Source organism: Salvelinus namaycush, chromosome 32, assembly GCF_016432855.1.
Source record: "Salvelinus namaycush isolate Seneca chromosome 32, SaNama_1.0, whole genome shotgun sequence".
In the NCBI taxonomy this organism is placed as follows: Eukaryota; Metazoa; Chordata; class Actinopteri; order Salmoniformes; family Salmonidae; genus Salvelinus; species Salvelinus namaycush.
Window position 1 is genome coordinate 1769202 of NC_052338.1, and position 19463 is coordinate 1788664.

Genomic DNA, 19463 nt, shown 5'->3' on the forward strand with positions numbered 1-19463 from the left:
ATAGGTTTGGAATACTGCAGTTTGCAATGCTGCCTATAACACTTAACGTGCTGTTCCCATCATCTCGCTCACTTAAAAAAAGATGTATTGTGCTAGGCCCGTTGTATAAATGGAGTTATGGGCCAATTTGCATATATTCCTCCAAGAAAACACACGGAACCATTTAAAAATTGAGCCAATGTCACAAATTGACCAAATTGTTGATAGAAAGACACGTGTGATAGCATGACTAGAGGGAATGGCTGTGGGTGTGTGCATTACGTGTCAGGCCCACCCACCTCTGTCCTGCAGTGATGGTGACATTCTCCTGGGGGAGTGGCATGGAGACCACACTGGAGGCTGTGAAGATCTTGGTCTCTGACAGCTAGAGATGAGAGAGAGAGAGAGAGAGCGCGCAAGATGAGCAATTGAAGTATAAAAAATAAATAAAACAGAAAAAAAATCAAATAGACAAACTCGTATCTGTTAGATGTGACCTATTCCGATAAGGGTAACTAGTGGAGCACAAACACCAAAGTAAACAGAACCTAGGCCTAGATTTATTTATTTTCATCTTCCCTTGACATTTATACTTACTTTCACACACCAGCTTGCTGAGCGGGCCCTAGCGAAGCCAGCAACTTGTGTAAAGTGCGAGTAGTTATATTCTTCCACAAGATATTTTGTATTCATTTACAGACCATTTTACATTTTATTTAGAGTGTATAGACAGACGGCCTGTAGAGGTCCGGACCGACAAATTTGTTTTCTGATTGCAGAGAAAAATTAGCGGGCGCGACACTAAAATGTGGGACTTCGAAATGCCCATCTGACGCTATCGGGAATTTATCAGCCTCCATATGTGGTCTTAGCAAATTGTCTGACCTGCTGTATAACTATGCTCAATTTGAATTAGTAACAATGATTTTAAATCTAGATTGGTTAATGCTAATATCGGATGGGCTGAAAGATGTTTGTACTGAGCTAACCCTAACCCAGCTGATAACTAAACACAGAATAATATCTAAAGGAGGATTTTTCAAACAAAATCTAAATTTTACAGCCAATTGGATATTTACCAATGAGATTAGTCACCACTACCTAAAATCTCACGCATTACTACAAAAGAGACTAAGAACTTTAATATGCAGTTTTTTATGTCTGAGCTGGGGTTAAGTGACTGAGGGATTGTCAACCAGCATCGACTCAGATCATGTCCTTAATTGTTTTATTTCCCTGTTTAACTCTGTTGCAGATAAACATGTCATACAAAAAAACTAAGGGTTAAAGACTGATGTAATCCTTGGTTAACGCATGAATTGTGATAACATCCTTTTGTTAACCGAACCTAGAATACTTCAAATGCCGACCGTATTACCTCCCAAGAGAATTCACTTTGGTTATAGTCACAGCCGTGTATATCCCCCATCAAGCCAATACCATGAAGGCCCTCAAAGAACTTCACTGAACTTTATGCAAACTGGAAACCACATAACCTGAGGCAGCATTTATTGTAGCTGGGGATTGAAACAAAGCAAATTTGAGGAAAAAGGATGCCGAAATTCAAACACATTGACTGTAGTACTTGCGCTGGAAAAACATTGGACCACTGCTACTCAACTTTTCAAAATGCTTACAAGTCCCTCCCTTCGGCAAATCTGATCACGAGTCCATTTTGCTCCTCCCTTCCTATAGGCAGAAACTCAAACAGGAAATACCCGTGCTAAGGTCTATTCAACTCTGACCAATCGGAATCCACGCTTCAAGATTGCATGATCAAAACAGACTGGGATATGTTCTGGGTAGCCTCCGAGAATAACAATGACTAATACACTGATACACTTCCTGATGAACTCAGTCACTGTATCGGAGAAGTTGTACCCAGTGTGACTTAAAACCTACCCAAACCAGAAACCATGGACAAATAGCAGCAAAACTGAATTATTGTTTAATTCTTTCCTCCGTATCGGGAAACAAATAAGCTAAGCGTCAGTACAGAGACAAAGTGGATTCGCAACTCAACAGCTCAGAGACGAGACGTATGTGGCAGGGTCTACAGACAATCACAGACTACAAATGGAAAACCAGCCACGTCGAGGACACCAACGTTTTGCTTCCGGACAAACTAAACACCTTTGGCCGCTTTGATAACACAGTGCCACCGACGTGGCCCGCTACTACCAAGGACTGTGGGCTCTCCTCCGTGGCCGACTTGAGTAAGACATTTAAGCGCGTAAACCCTCGCAAGGCTGCCGGCCCAGACGGCATCCTTAGCCACGTTCTCAGAGCATGCGTAGACCAGCTGGCTGGACTGTTTCATAATCAATCTCTCTCCATCCCAGTCTGCTGTTCCCACTTTCTTCAAGATGTCCACCATTGTTCCTGTACACAAGCAACTGTAACTGAACTAAAATTACTATCACCCCGTAGCACTCACTTCTGTCATCATGAAGAACTTTGAGGCGCTATTCAGGGATCATACCACCGCTACTGTACCCGACACCCTAGACCCACTTCAATTTTCTTACTGCCCCAAGAGCCACAGACTATGCAATCGCCATCGCACTGCCCGATCCAATATGGACAAGAGGAATACCCATGTAAGAATGTGTTTCATTGACTATAGCTCAGCATTCAACACCATAGATCATCACTAGGCTCGGGGACCTGGGTCTGAACCCGGCCCTGTGCGACTGGGACTTCCTGAAAGGCCGCACCCAGGTGTTGAAGGCTGGAAACAAGCTTCAAGTTTCTCGGCGTACACATCACTGATATGAAATGGTCCACCCACACAGACAAGGCGGTGCAACAGCGCCTCTTCAACACGAGGCTGCTGAAGAAATTTGGCTTGGCCCCTAAACTTTTACAGATGCACAATTGAGAGCATCCTGTCGGGCTCTATCACCACCTTGCACAGCAACTGCACCGCCCACAACTGCAGGACTCTACAGAGGGTGGTGCAATCTGAACCAACGCATCACCAGGGGCATATGCCTGGCCTCCAGGAAACCTACAGCACCCAATGTCACAAAAAGGGCAAAAATATCACAAAAAAGGACATCAACCACCCGAACCACAGCCTATTCACCCCGCTATCATCCAGGTGCATCAAAGCTGGGACCGAGAGACTGAAAAACAGCAGGCTGTTAACTTCTTTGGGACAGGGGGGGGTAGTATTGAGTAGCTTGGATAAAAAGGTGCCCAGAGTAACCTGCCTGCTACTCAGTCCTAAAAGCTAGAATATGCATATAATCAGTAGATTTGGATAGAAAACACTCTGAAGTTTCTAAAACTGTTTGAATTATGTATGTGAGTATAACAGAACTCAAATGGCAGGCAAAAACCTGATAAAAAAATCCAACCAGGAAGTGGGAAATCTGAGGTTTGTAGTTTTTCAACTCTTTGCCTATCCAAGATAGTGGAAATGGGGTGATATTGCACTTCCTAAGACTTCCACTAGATGTCAACAGTCTTTAGAACCTTGTTTGATGCTTCTACTGTGAAGGAGGGGGGAATGGGAGCTGAATGAGTCAGAGGTCTGCCAGAGTGGCATGAGCTGGTATCGCACGTTCACGTGAGAGGTAGCTTGCGTTCCATTGCAATTCTACAGACAAAGGAATTCTCCGGTTGGAACATTATTGAAAATTTATGATAAAAACATCCTAAAGATTGATTCTATACTTCGTTGACATGTTTCTACGAACTGTAATATGACTTTGTCTGAACTTTTTAGCATATGTTATTGTAGGTGTTGTGAAATGCTTGTGTTCCTAGCTCCAACAGTGCAGTAGTATCTAACAGTTCACAACACATCTAAAAGTAAAAGAATGGATTCAAGAAATATAAATATTAGATTGAACAATGTTGGAGTGGCATTGACTAAAATACAGTAGAATAGAATACAGTATATACATATGAGACGAGTAAAGCGTTTCTGGTGTTATCCCTAAGATCTGGAAAGCGGAACGTCCTCCCCCTACATAGAGATACTTCTGACTTAAATGCCATTCAATTTCCAGATTATCTTGCCTTTCCAATGTTTAAGAATCCCTTACTACCTTTCAGCTAAGAACTTTAAATTCACTATATTCTGAATGTGCACCAATCTGGTTTTAGACCTGGACATAGCAGTTTCAGCTGCTATGGTTGTTTAAGATGCGTTCAATTGTTTGGATCAAAAATAATTGTGCTACCTTATTTATAGACCTTTCCAAGCCCTTCGATACCGTTGACAGTACGGACTTTGCCATTTATTGCCCTGGGCAGGGACCCTGGGCATCTCTTTGTGTTTTTCAGAGTCAGTAGAAAGGCCTCTTTAGTGTCCTAAGCTTTCATAACTGTGACCTTAATTGCCTACCGTCTGTAAGTTAGTCTTAACGACCTTTCCACAGGTGCATGTTCATTAATTGTTTATGGTTCATTGAACAAGCATGGGAAACTGTTTTAACCCTTAACAATGAAGATCTGTGGATTTTTACGAATTATCTTTGAAAGACAGGGTCCTAAAAAAGGGACGTTTTTTTGTTGTTGCCGAGTTTAGAAAGCCCTGGTTGGTTTAACGTAAATGGGGATAAGACTAAATACATTATGTTCTCTGGTTCTCGCAAGAATGTTTCAGATGGAAAACATTTATTAATTGGATGGATCTGCCATTGATTGGGTTCCCGCCTACAAGTATCTGGGCATTTGGAATGATAGACTTAATGTTTTAAAAACATTCGGATGAGCTACTTAAAAAGCTAATATTTAAAAGTGGGCTTTTTTTAGACGTAGATCTTTCCTCTCCCTATATAGCAGGAAGCAGATTGTACAGTCAGCTTTCCTGCCAGTTATTGATTATGGTGACACCATTTACCAGATTTCAGCACCCACTACGCAAACCTATGGATGTGGTCTACCATAGCACTATTCGTTTTATCCCTGGTGACAGTTTTAATACTCACCACTGCATCCTGTATCAAAAGGTTGGCTGGTCCTCATTAAAGTTCCGTAAATCAATTCATTACTCTTTTTGATTACGAAGCCATAATATACAAGCTTCCAAATGACAACGTTGTTGCTAACGTATAAAATGAGCTACCAAACCCACTCACAGGACTGGTTAACTCGAGGTCCCCATGGTCTCAAAAAATTAAGGTAGATCCTCCTTTAGTTTTAGTGCCCCCCACTGTTGGATTAACCTACAAAATTCCTTGCATCTTGATTCCTTGGTGCCGCTAGGGCAGTTTAAAACTATGGTAATTAATGAATTCATTGAGGATTGCAGTTTGAGTGTAGACCTGGGCGATATGGCTAAAATATGGTATTATTCATTTTCTTTGACAGTTTGACATGTTTTTGATTAATAAAAGTTCTAAATTTGATTTTTTCAATGGGCCTTTCTCCATTCAGATTGTTTTATACTGTTCAATTCAACTTCAACCGAAAATCATTTCCATTAATTTCTGCATTTCCTGCACCCATTTGCGATCATTTCCACACTGCCACGATACAGGCAAAAATACTAGGCCTTATTTTTAACCAAATGTTGCAATTGCGATTTAGATCAAAACACGTGGGTTAACTTTTGGAATCATGGAAATGGAATGTGTATTATAATTCTATAGTTAGAATATAAATAGTGGGCACTTTGAATACAGTGTTTGACATGAAAACGAAGGAAAATGCCATGGACGAGTTATTGTGAGAGGGTAGGAACCAAAGTGATGTTCAGTGTTTCCTAGGGGATCCTATAATCTTTGGCTACATTAAATCTTTATTCATGATACGCCTATTCCTCTGATTTAGAAGATAGTTGCACAAACATGCTGATGTAGCGGAGTAAACAAAAAAAATGGACATTACACACGGCGTATCACATTTAACAAACCAAACATTCAAATACCGTTACAGAAGGTAAAGTAAAAACCCAAACCGGTCCATGCATAAATACCGGTATATCGTAAAATACGGTATACCGCCCAGCCCTAATTGAGTGTAGTGGATGCATCATGTTATGGGTATGCATGTGATCATTAAGGACAGGTGAGTTTTTCCCAGGATAAAAAACAGAAATAGAGCTAAGCACATGCAAAAACCTACAGGATATCCTGTCTCAGTCTGCTTTCCACCAGGCACTGGGAGATTAATTCACTACTCAGTAGGTCAAGAACCTCAAAACACAAGGCTAAATCTACACTGGAGTTGCTTACCAAGAAGACAGTCAATGTTCCTGAGTGGGCGAGTTACAGTTTGGACTTAAATCTACGGCAAGACCTGAACATGATTGTCTAGCAATGATCAACAACCAATTTGACAGAGCTTGAAGAATTTAAAAAATAATAAAAATGGGCAAATGTTGCACAATCCTGGTGTGGAAAGCTCTTAGAGAGAATTACCCAGAAAGACTCACAGCTGTAATTGCTGCCAAAGGTGTTCTACCAAGTATTGACTCAGGGGGATGAATACTTATGTAAGTGAGATATCTGTAATTCTTTTTCAAAACATGTTTTCACTTTGTCATTACAGGGTAATGTATGTAGATGGGTGAGAAAAAAAAATCGATTTTGAACCATTTTGAATTCAGGCTGTAAAAAAGTCAAGGTGTATGAATACTTTGAGGGTGCTATATGCAGAAACATACAATGTGATTTGTCATCATTTTTACGGTCAAAAGATGAGATCTGTCAAAATACGGAGTACATCAAATAGGCACACCACCAAATCAATAAATAGGCATAGTGAAAAGGTACTCACGTCCTCATTCCAGTCCTCAGTACCCCACTCTTCTGTCGCGCTCCTCCAGGCACCTATAGGAATATAGAGGGGAAAACATTTGTGAGTAATAGGTTTCAAACCAACCAGGCGTCAAACAAAAGAAAGGATGGCGGTTCAATCTTACAAGGGGCAGAGTCAAACTTGGGTTGGTAATTTGTCCCCTCTCCTCCTGCAGAGTACTCAATCCCTACAAAAAGGAGAAGTGAAAGGTGAGACATGTAAGATTACAGAGGGGTATACTACGTACCGGGTTTGAGGTGTTAGCGAGTTAACTTTGGTCAACTGAGTTTAACTCAGGATAAGCTGGACCATGAAAATAGCTCACCTTTAAGCCAAGTACATTTCTATGGCAACGAATCCTTCACTAACTAACTTGCTCCAGGGCAGACTAACTTCATTTATTTAGAATGAAGCGTGAGCTGCGAGTTGAGCAATGAAATCAGATTCCCTCCCACTTGCTAAGAATTTGTCATCATCCCCTTCATTTGAGAAAGACTGATTAAATATTTTATTACCCAAATGTTTAAAAAATAATGTGAAAATAGTGTAACGGTACATGTATTCGTACCAAACAGTTCGATAAGGGGACTTCGGTTCAGCCTGTGAAACCAAATGAATACAAAAAAAACAGATCCACCCCTTTATGAGTCACAAGCGCGCAACTGACACTTAAGGAGACAGTGTCATGGTGCGTTAGTAACCAAGTGGAAATTTACCACATATGACATGAGAAAGATCCACTTGAACGGCCCTCAAACTGGTAATTACTAGTGGGAAACTAGGCTATCATCCACTTCTCCCACATGGTGACCTCTGAAGTCACCTACTAAGGAAACGGCCACAAAAAGATCAGTTTTAGCAGTTAATACAACAAAATATATATAACCATCTATTAATGTGTTTTAACTCTTTTGTTTACACATATGATAGCTGTACTTTTAGTTTCTTTGACACCAAATGGTTTCTCAACGAGTTCAAATCATGAATGCATTCAACTTGTATTTACAACTTCACAATTTTGAAAGCTGAACATTGTGAATGGCATTTAATTCACGCTGTACCAAAACGTGACCCTAAAACCGCAATACATACAGAACCGTTGCACCCCTATTAAAATACCTATCACATTACACATTTAGTAATAGAATGCACTTGAAACTTCACACAGTAAAACTTAACTAAAATGATTTTATCGATAGGGTTGGGAAATAGGTGCTTCTGCATTGATAAGTACACCAAAGACTTAACGATAAGTCATAAAATAAAGACGACACTTCTAAAAGCCTATTTCACACCATAGCCAGAATGGTCTCAATTAAGAGTTCAACTAGCCACATGCACGCCCATTACAAGCCTGCTAGAGTTAGCAGCAGGCGGACGAGCAATATTCACCGTCGTAGTACAGATGAAGTCTGAGCTGGAATGTTAAGCTAACTGAAGCTGGCTAGCTTAAGAAAACCCTGAGTTAGAGCTAGCTTGCGTCGTAGTATACCCCTCAAATCATTCCCAAGACGAGCAAATTAAGTCAGACCCCATGGAGAGTTAGCAGTTACTAACTAGACCACACCTCCACCTAAACCTTTGTGTTTTTGGACTCGGCACTAGCTTGGTTTCTTAATGGTTCCTTCCTTTGGCTCTAGATAAACTAGATGGACTTTCCACCATCTTGCAGAGATATATGAAGTGTCTAGGCTGGGTGGATTTGGACTGGGGCTGAGCAGTAGCTGGGTTCCTTACTGGGTCCTTCCTCTGGCTCCAGGTTTCCCGTGTTGTTCCAGGTGCTTCCCCCGCTGTAGCTCTCCTCTGTCTGGGTCGGCTCAGCGTAGTCCGCCGGGTTGAACGTTCTACAAAAGAGAAGAAGCCGTGGTTTTGAGCACAACCCCTTCCTATGCGTCTACCAACTGGAATATTTGACTGGGGTGAGATATACTGTAAAGGAGGAAGTAAGTAGGCAGCGAGATCAAGGAAGTGATTGAGGTGATCTGATGTTTAGCAGTTAGACAACATTCATCTGAGAAATCTCAGGATGACAGATTCAAAAATACTGAAGGAGTACAACCAAAGAATGGGAAAATAATCCAGGCAGTGCCTTATTTTTCCTCAACTCTTTCTCTGGCACTGTGCGATGGCAAAAAACATAACGTCTTTCAACCCATCATTTCACAGCAACGCTTCAGAGACAATTATAGAAAAGCACGCATCCTTAAAATAACTGTTCTCTTGCTTCTTTCAGGCTCAGGCACACAAGTTGTACAGTGCAGTACAACCTAGTGCAGTACAGTAGATGGACTTCAGCCATTTTCAGGATCTGACTGGAATTCAGACTATTCATGTTTGACTAGCTCCCAGTGAGAACCAACGATAACAGGGGTGCTGTAGATTGGCAGGGAGGGACTCGATTGAACCACTGGTCACGCCCATTTAATAGTATTTAAATACCGTATCCCCGACATAGAAACATTAGAATAAGCTACTACTGTAGATTGTATTTGAGTTTAGCTTGTGTACATTCCCCAGCGTAGAGATGTATAGATTCAATGTTGATACTGCTACAGTGCTATTTGGGTTATTAATTGGATTCGTCCTGCCGTTCTTGATTTATTGCACCCCCCCCCATACATTGATATTTGACAGAATTGTTAAGATAAGCATTTCAACGCACTGCTATAACACCTGCCAAACTGTGTAAGCGACCAATAAACGTTCATTTGATTTATGGGGCTTGTGTGAACAGGTTTACCCTCGATGTTCAATAGACAGCTGTCATTTAATTCCATATCGTGTTACCAGGGTGCACGACATTGGTTTCATCTGCCCTGATACCCTGTGTGTCTAGCTCCATCCTTCCCTCTCTCGTGGCATTTGGCAGAATGATCCCCCCAACAGATAGCAAGATTGACACACTGACACACCAGTGGCGGTGCACTCACCTCTCATCTCCTGAAAAATCATATCTGGGCCCCTTATCAATCTGGCTTTAGAGGAAAAACAACAGCAACGATTACAAGCAGCACAACGGGGACAGATGGGGATGCAGTGTGTGGTTTTAGACTTCATTATTTTACAGAGGAATGTAGGGAAAATCACATGCATGGACAAGTCACTACACTCACACTTCTGCAACACACATCTGTCAACACTGCATTGTTGGGGCAGTGTCACTTTCTATAGGTGTAGTTGGGTAGAATAAAAAAAAGGGGAAAACATGGCTGCCAAACAAACACTCAAACTGAAGACTGTGTTCCATAAGTAACAATAATTGCATTATGATCAGGAGAGGAAGCACAGTTAAAACCAACAGAACACACTCATGCAAACACAGGCGCCCAAAGGCCACAAGAGCAGCAGCGGAAGCAACACACCCGAAGAGGGACATGTTGGGGACAACGCAACACAAACTGCCTGGCTGTCAGTCTGTGTAAGCCTATGGCGCTGGCTCACTCACGCTCCAGGTTAGTCACTATCAGAACAAGCCAAACTTACGCACAAGTACAGCCAACGCATTGGCCCTCTCCTCTAACGTATCCCTATTAACACTGTAGAATAACATTAAAAGATAATTTCAACTTGTTAAAATGAAAGCACTGATGCAGTTGAAGTAGCCATTAAAACACAATTTTCACATTTTATGATCAGTTAATCTTATGTTCCACAAACCAGGTGCTTCAGACATAAAAATCACCATTAATTATTGCAGAGGGATGAAATTAACATGCAGGTTCATCTTTGAGGAAGCGTTTTAACCTGCTGCACCCCTGGGAAAGAGCCCACACTAGCAGTGCCCACTCACCTAAACCCCACAAAGCCTGGTCTTTGACAACCCTAGAAATAGTACTGTCATCTCACTGGGGCTTAATGCTAGCCCTAACACCTAGGAGGAATTATATAGCCAACTAAGTGTTAATTATAATTAAATACAAAGTGACATACAAGATAGCAATATGTCTAATGTAGAGTGAATTAGATACTACTCATTATCAAAGCCGGTATAAAGGGCTGCTTACAATCTCGTCACTGTGATCCTCGTCAAATCAATAAAAAATATATAGTATATATGACATCTAGGGTGCTCAATGACCAGGATTGGGTAAGAGGCAATGCATACACAGACAGACAATACAAACACACAAACCGGTGCTCCATTCAACCCAAAGGGAAAGACAAGGAACAAGAACACACCATGTCAGAGACACTGAGAGCAGAACCCTATGTGCAACTATCTCAATGCCCAACCGTTGAGTTACATGTATGGTGTGGGGTCTACCAATATCGGACTTTAATGCAAATCCCATAGACAAAAGTGTACAGAGGTGGTCAGATTGAGTTACATAAGGGTTTATGTACAGCCCATTTCAACTTGATTTGGCCGAGGTGTATTCTTAAAATGGGCCAGGTCCTGCTCTCTGGTGACCATGGCAAAATGGAACAGACATTTTCCTCTGTGAGCAGCACAGGTGTTCACTTACCCCATGCCCTGCGCAGAAAAGCGGCCCCCTCGCCTGCCTCGCTCCCGTTCTCCCCCTAGAGAGGGACAGACAAGTTACACCACTGACCCAAAAAATACTACAGAAAAATGCATTGTCCCTTGAGGAACATTTGCCGCCTTGAATGCACATTAAAATGGTATTGAGCGCACTACAGAGAACGCATGGCTCTAGAATGCAACCATTTAGCGAACGTTTGACTTGGCTGAGTGTAAAACATTTAATTGGTCTAATTGGTGCAAGCTTCACATCGAGTGCATATAGGCCTCAAGTTTACTGTTAGATTATTAATACTACCTAGCAGTAGGTATTATATTTAGAGTTGGCAATCTAACTCATGTGTTTTGAGTTTCTACTTTCTCAGGTAGTTGAATTAGCCCATGTGATATTAATGCACAGATGTATGCAAAGCCATCTCTATTAAAAAATAAAATGTGAATATTTTGGAGCTCTATTTTGACAGTAACCGCCTAATTGTCAACCCAACATTTCTGACAATCACTAGAACAGAGTGCACATCAAAATATCTTGAATCATGCGCATTCCTGACAAAATCATGGACTGGTGCCACCAACTGAAAAAGTTAGCAGCACCAGGGTAAAAGGTTAATCCGGAGCACTGGAATGCTATGACATCTGACACACTAGGAGGGGGGCATCAGCCTTAGTTTGTGTTGGGAACTTGTTTCAGGAGTCTAACCAACAGCTCTTGCCAACGATCGAGGGACTTACCTCTTCCTCTGCCCCTCCCCCTGTGGCCTCGCTCTGTGCCCCTGCCTGCTATCCCAGCAGCCTTTCCTCCATCCAGACCATTCTCCTGTACACGGACTGAGAGGAGATGGCGGGCGCATTAGAGGTAGTGAGGAAAAACAGACTTGTGTGGAGTCAGAAATTACGTTTGAAGTTAGACATGTCTGTTCAGTCGCTACAATGGCAATTTTTCTTCCAGAAATCTAAGGAGAGAATGTTTGTAGCACACACTGTCCCCTCCATAACAAGGGCAGAAGCTACAAAGAGCCTATTTGTATGCCACTGTCACGTCCCATGACCCTAAAGCAAAGGCATGTGATTTCTACTCACACTCTCGTCCCCTACTAGCCCCTCTACCCCTGCGTGGGGCACCACCTCGACGACGTGCCACGTCCCTCTCTGCTCCCCTCTCCCGGTTCTCCTTTCCTTCCTCTCCGGTCTCAGCATGGCCAGGCTCCTTCTGACCGGACACTCCTTTCTTCTTCCCCACCATCTCCCAAGAGTCCTGAGGAGAGAGGTGAGGTGACAGGGTTCAGTTTGATTATGTTACGGGAGAATCCTAACTTCCACTTAGTGGAATTTTCACTTAGTCTCCCACTGACATGAATGCACACCAAAGTGAAATTTCCACTTTAAGTGGAAGTTAGGATTCTCCCTGTAATGAGCTGGATGGGTAACTTGGTTTACTCCCTCCGCCAACTACTAAGCCCGGACAAAAAGGCCAAACTCACAGTATCTGGGCTACCTTCCAGCAACACGTTGATGGCTCTGTTGACATCCCCGTTGCAGTCATGCAGTGCAATCATAGACTCATCCTGGTCCTTGCCTGTAATGTCAATCAGCTAGACAGGGAAATGGATAAGAAACTTCGATGAGTATATTGCAACGTAGCCCTTTACCCTCATACGTGTTGAAAACTGCATATTTGGGCACTAATAAGCGCTTAAAAATTGGAACACAGTGGCTGTAAAGTAACATGATATAAAATGTCAGTGCAGTATCTGCGCTTCATAGCGCTGTATGGGTTTTGACTGACCCCTTTTAACACCTCACACACAAATAACAAGTTGCCAACATCCCTCCCATTAAAATGGACAACTATTGTACATTTGGCCTCGTGAGTAGCACAGCAGTGCTTGAGGCATCACTACAGAGTCGGGTTCGATCCCGGGCCGTGTCGCAGGAGACCCATGAGGCGATGTACAATTGGCCCAGCATCGTCCGGGTTAGGGGAGGGTTTGGCCGGCATGATCTTGTCCCATCGCACTCCAGCGACTCCTTGTGGTGGGCTGGGTGCATGCAAGCTGACACTTCGCCAGTTGTATGGTGATTCCTCCGACACATTGGTGCGGCTGGCTTCTGGGTTAAGCGAACTTAGTGTAAAGAAGCAGTGCGGCTTGGCAGGGTCGTGTTTCGGAGAACGCATGGCTCTCGACCTTCACCTCTCCTGAATCCGTACGGGAGCTGCAGCGATGGTACAAGACTAATTACCGATTGGAAATCACAAAATTGGGGGTACATTTGAGAGGACTACGTATTTTGAAAGATGAGATGTTGAGGATTATAATAAATACGACTTTGATGTCATACAAGCAAGTCAAACACCTGTGAAAGCCTAAAACCCAAAGACTATTGTATAACTTAGTAAGTCATGCTGGCAATAGAACAACCCTTCAAATGATGCCCACCTGAACCAGATAGATTTTTTAAAAATGGGCCATTTTTGGATTGTATAAGTAGTAATAGTGTTGGCTGGGATGTAGGGTTGTCCCCCAAACAAAACTACAAGTGCATGGTCTAGTTTCAACGGCACAGCTAGGAGAGCTAAACATTTATATATTGAGTCATAAGTGTTTTGTAATTACTTAGGAGAGGTGTATGGCCAACTTGAGACAGCAGTTAGTCCTCATTCAAACCACTAATTTTATTTGTCTTACGTTGCACTTAACCCACATTCCCCAGGAATATCCCTATGTTTCTGAACGTATCCAGAGCATATTACGATTTTATTAACAAATGCAAAATAAAACTAATATTTGGAATAAGTCTTGTCAGGTGAACCTGTTGTGTCCAACTTGTCGAATAAATTTCACATAATCTTCAAACTGTTTTTAATTTCTACCATGCTTATGTATACAGTGCCTTCAGAACGTATTCAGACCACTTTTCCCACATTTTGCTAGGTTACAGAATTATTCTAAAATGGATTCAATCGTTTTCCCCCCCTCAATCTACACACAATACCCCATAAAAGCAAAAATAGTTTCACGAAAATTTGCTCATATTTTGAAAAAAAAAAAATAATAATAACATTTACATAAGCATTCAGACCCTTTACGTTGTTGAAGCACCTTTGGCAGCGATTAGCCTCGAGTCTTCTTGGGTATGACGCTACAAGCTTGGCACACCTGTATTTCGTGAGTTTCTCCCATTCTTCTCTGCAGGGGCGGCAGCGTAGCCTAGTGGTTGGTTAGAGCGTTGGACTAGTAACCGAAAGGTTGCAAGATCGAATCCCCGAGCTGACAAGGTACAAGTCTGTCGTTCTGCCCCTGAACAAGGCAGTTAACCCACTCTTCCTAGGCCGTCATTGAAAATAAGAATTTGTTCTTAACTGACTTGCCTAGTAAAATAAAGGTAAAAAAAAAAAAAAAAAAAGATCCGCTCAAGCTCTCAGGTTGGATGGGAAGGGTTGCTGCACAGCTGCATTCAGGTCTCTCCAGAGATGTTTGATCGGGTTCTGGCTGGGGACATTGAGGACATTCAGAGACTTGTCCCGAAGCCACTCCTGCGTTGTCTTGACTGTGTGCTTAGGGTTGTTGTCCTGTTGGAAGGTGAACCACAGGCCCAGTCTGAGCGCTCTGGATTAGGTCATCAAGGATTTCTGTACTTTGCTTCGTTCATCTTTCCCTCGATCCTGACTGGTCTTCTAGTCCCTGCCGCTGAAAAACATCCCCACAGCATGATGCTGCTGCCACCATGCTTCACCGCAAGGATGGTGCCAGGTTTACACCAGACATGACACGTGGCATTCAGGCCAAAGAGTTCAATCTTGGTTTCATCAGACCAGAGAATCTTGTCTGAGAGTCCTTTAGGTGCCTTTTGGCAAACTCCAAGCGGGCAGTCATGTGCCTTTTACTGAAGAGTGGCTTCGGTCTGGCCACTCTGCCATAAAGGCCTAAAAGGTGGAGTGCTGCAGAAATGGGAGAACCTTCCAGAAGAACAACCATCTCCACAGAGGTACTCTGGAGCTGTCAGAGTGACCATCGGGTTCTTGGTCACATCCCTGACCAAGGCCATTCTCCACCGATTGCTCAGTTCGGCCAGATCTAGGAAGAGTCTTGGTGGTTCCAAACGTCTTCCATTTAAGAATGATGGAGGCCACTGTGTTCTTGGAGACCTTCAACGCTGCAGAATTTCTTTGGTACCCTTCTCCAGATCTGTGACTTGACACAATTCTGTCTCGGAACTCAATGGACAATTCCTTCGACCTCATGGCTTGGTTTGTGCTCTGACATGCACTGTCAACTGTGGAACCTTATATAGACAGGTGTGTGTCTTTACAAATCATGTCCAAGCAATTGAATTGACCACAGATGGACACCAATCAAGTTGTAGAAACAAGGATGATCAATGGAAACAGGATGTACCTAAGCTCAATTTCGAGTATCATAGCTAAGGGTGTGAATACTTATGTAAACAAGGTATGTTTTTTTTTAATACATCTGCAAACATTTCTAAAAACCTGTTTTCGCTTTGTCAATATGGGGTAGATATTGTGTGTAGACTAATTCAATATTGTGTGTAGACTAATTCAATAAAAAAAAAAATCTCAATTTTAGAATAAGCCTGTAACATAAAATGTGGAAAGTCAAGTGGTCGGAATAGTTCCAGTATGAAATGTATGCTTTTCATATTTATTCAGTAAGAAACATTTCAATCTAGCCCTATCCAATTCCCACAAGTGCAAAGGGTTATGGAATATTTTTTACGCAATTATACTTTAAGCTCTAGCTACCAGACCAGAGAAAAAGCGGCAAGAGAGGCTAGGACACTTCTAGATCTCTATGAATGTACACTAATGTAACGGTTCTCCCTTCAGGCAGCAAAAAGGGTCTAAAAGGGCACTGGGATGCCATGTTCTCTCTCACCTGCTTAACTTTTTCTTCAAAATCAGCATCATTGTGGTCCGAAATCATCTGCGCGAGTCGGATCTGCTCAGCAGTGGCCTGTGTAGAGAAGGGTGGAACATCAACTTCTGAGTGACCACAAAGCCTTTTAAAAAAGTGTCTCATGTCATCAAATACTTTTATTTACCTAGGAAAGTCAGTTAAGAACAAATTCTTATTTACAATGACAGCCTACCAGGGAACAGTGGGTTAACTGCCTTGTTCAGGGGCAGAACGACAGATTTTTACCGTCAGCATGGAGACTCGATCAAGCAACCTTTCGGGTACTGGCCCAACGCTCTAACCACTAGGCTACCTGCCGCCCCACAAATGACAGGCATTTATCCACCCATTAAGTATTGGTTAGGTACAGGGTGGGGAGTAACGGATTAAAAGCAACAGTAACTAATCAGTTACCAGCAAAAGTATTGTAATCAGATAGTAATCATACTATTGAAAAACTTTGAGGATTACTTTTAAATTGAGAAAGGGTGCATAATTATTATATATTTTTTTAAATGTAAACACTTGTTTTCCTAATGACATTCAAATTAGCATTGAAAAAAATGGCGCACGTTTAAGTTTGTTCCACCTGAGTGAGTCTGACCATAAGTCAGAGACCACTATAATGACACAAATGGGTTTGATGGATCGCGGTAAAAGAGCAGGAATAAGCTGTCTTCCAATAGTGCGACTGCTGTCCGCATCCAAAGACTTTTCAACTTACGCTTGGAGGTAAGGATGACAGCGGTGGTGTAGTCCACGGTGATACGGAAATCACGTATTGATATCTACATAGCGCATTGATGTGAAACACACTGCTGCTCTCTCATTCAGCTATTTGCACCTTACGGATTGTGGATGGCTGTTAACAAATCTAATTGTGTATGTCAACACAATAAATAGTTGAATTCAAGAATTTTAAGCTGCCTATAAAACATTGTTTTTGAAACCAGTGGACAGCCAGTGAAAAATGCACTCTTGCAACAGCTGCATAGTGAGAATCCGAGCCTATGGAATAAAAGTATTTTATTGCTGAATCTAAATCATGGTGATATGAAAAATCCTTAGGCCTAATGGACACATGCTCAAATTTGCACACTATTGATAGACTTGAAAAGGGGCAATCTTTAGTTAATACATCCATTTTTGGACTTAACACACACACACACACACACACTACCAGTCAAAAGTAGACACTGCATTTATGGTAAACGCTGAATGTTGACTCAATCAGAAATGGCAATCTGTAACGATTCAGCGTCATAAAATTCCACAGGTGGGTGATTCAGACAACATAAAATCATCCAGAACTCAAGTGTTTTCCACTAGCTTTCGGCTAAACAGTTGACTACTCATTTTCAGTCAGCTACTTTTTTCACTTAAATTAACTAGTCGATTATTTTCAATGCACTAATCAGAAAAGTCTGCAGAGCCCTCTCCTGCTAGAATGCACAATATGCATCTTCTAGTGATCTACTGATATGACAGGTGCCGCCCTGTCAGTCACAAAGAGAGCGATGACAGGGAAGCAATGCTGGTTTGACAGTCTGCCGTCTGTCCTGCCTCCCGGTACCTGTGGCTGGTTGTAGTCTAATTTCTTTACAGAGGTGGGGGAGAGCATGATACTTCATCTGCAAGTAAAATTAAGGCTTTACAGTGCAACAATTCTACCCATATATGCACCTAAAAATAGGTGTGCACCGAAAAAATTATGACCAAGTGTGTGCACGTTATGATTTGTAGCTACATTACATGACCAAAAGGTATGTGGACACCTGCGCATTCCAAAATCATGGGCATTAATATGGAGTTGGTCCCCACCTATGCTGCTATAACAGCCTGTACTCCTCTGGGAAGGCTTTCCACTAAATGTTGGATCATTGCTGCGGGGACTTGCTTCCATTCAGCCACAAGAGCATTAGTGAGGTCAGGCACTGATGTTTGGCGATTAGGCAACATTAGCATTAGGCTCAGTCGGCAATTCCAATTCATCCCAAAAAGGTGTTCGATGGGGTTGAGGTCAGGGCTCTGTGCAGGCCAGTTAAGTTTTTCCACACCAATCTCGACAAAACATTTCTGTATGGTCCTCACTTTGTGCACGGAGGCATTGTCATGCTGAAACAGGAAAAGGCCTTCCCCAAACTGTTGCCACAAAGTTCAAGCACAGAATTGCCTAGAATGTCATTGTATGCTTTAGCGTGAATATTTCCCTTCACTGGGCCCAAACCATGAAACAACCCCAGACCATTATTCCTCCACCAAACTTTACAGTTGGCACTATCCAGTCGGGCATCCACCAAACTGATTCATCCGTCAGACTGCCAGAGGGTGAAGCATGATTCATCACTCCAGAGAACGCGTTTCCACTGATCCAGAGACCAAAGGCGGCGAGCTTTAAACCACTCCAGCTAACGCTTGGCATTGCGCATGGTGATTAAAGACATGAGTGCGGCTGCTCATGAAAACTCACTTCATGAAGCTCCTGACGAATAGTTATCGTGCCAACGTTGCTTCCAGAGGCAGTTTGGAACTGAGTAGTGAGTGTTGCAACCAAGAACAGATTATTTTTTTACGCGCTACATGCTTAAGCACTCCCGTTCTGTGAGCTTGTGTGGCACCACGCTGCGGCTGAGCCGTTGTTGCTCCTGGATGTTTCCACTTCAAAATAACAGGGGCTCTAGCAGAGCATACATTTGATGAACTCACTTGTTGGAAAGGTGGCGTCCTATGACGGCACCACGTTGAAAGTCACACTGAGCTCTTCAGTAAGGCTATTCTACTGTCAATGTTGTCTGAGGATTGCATGGCTGTGTGCTTGATTTCATACTCAACAGGTGTGGCTGAAACAGCAGAATCCACAAATTTTAAGGGGTGTCCACATACTTTTGTAAATAGTGTTAGTTTATTTATTAGTGTAGCAACATTATTTTTTACATAATATAACCATATACAATTTTACTATCACATGCCTTCAAGTGATGGACTGTGCCATCCCCGTGGCCTCCGCAATGAATTAGTCCACTGAGACAGGTGCGAATCAGACAGGTGCACCATGAAAAGAAAAATAAATTGCGACTGCTTGACTAAAGAGATTCAGTCGACCAACAGCCTATCGACCAATCGACTAAATACAGTCATCTCTAGTATTTACATTGTTATGTTGACAAGGTTGGTTGATTTTTAATGTTAGTTTGAGTCTGCTGCTTCAACTGATAGTGAAGAGATGCTGTCTACTACTAGTCAGACCCAAAATCTCACACCTCCTCTTGATAACTTGAGTGGCACTGTTAACTTGGTAACCTCCCGCCCTTAAAGTGGCAGATAAA

The 19463-nt window shown here is 42.4% G+C and overlaps 1 protein-coding gene across 9 annotated transcripts in view; it reads right to left on the reverse strand.

The window, feature by feature from the left end:
* The window catches only part of LOC120027537 (ubiquitin-associated protein 2-like), a 47193-nt gene that overhangs the window by 20602 nt on the left and 7128 nt on the right, over positions 1-19463 (reverse strand). For 4 of the 9 annotated variants that reach the window (XM_038972525.1, XM_038972524.1, XM_038972519.1 and 1 more), the window contains exons 3-12: positions 16117-16194; positions 12700-12810; positions 12299-12473; positions 11951-12046; positions 11202-11256; positions 9666-9710; positions 8473-8579; positions 6860-6922; positions 6715-6767; positions 279-364 (exon numbers count right to left, since the gene is read on the reverse strand). In XM_038972525.1, coding sequence (XP_038828453.1) covers positions 279-364; positions 6715-6767; positions 6860-6922; positions 8473-8579; positions 9666-9710; positions 11202-11256; positions 11951-12046; positions 12299-12473; positions 12700-12810; positions 16117-16194 — 869 coding nt within the window. The remainder of the gene's footprint in view (positions 1-278; positions 365-6714; positions 6768-6859; positions 6923-8472; positions 8580-9665; positions 9711-11201; positions 11257-11950; positions 12047-12298; positions 12474-12699; positions 12811-16116; positions 16195-19463) is intronic. The other 5 variants (XM_038972526.1, XM_038972521.1, XM_038972527.1 and 2 more) reach the window with 3 other exon arrangements.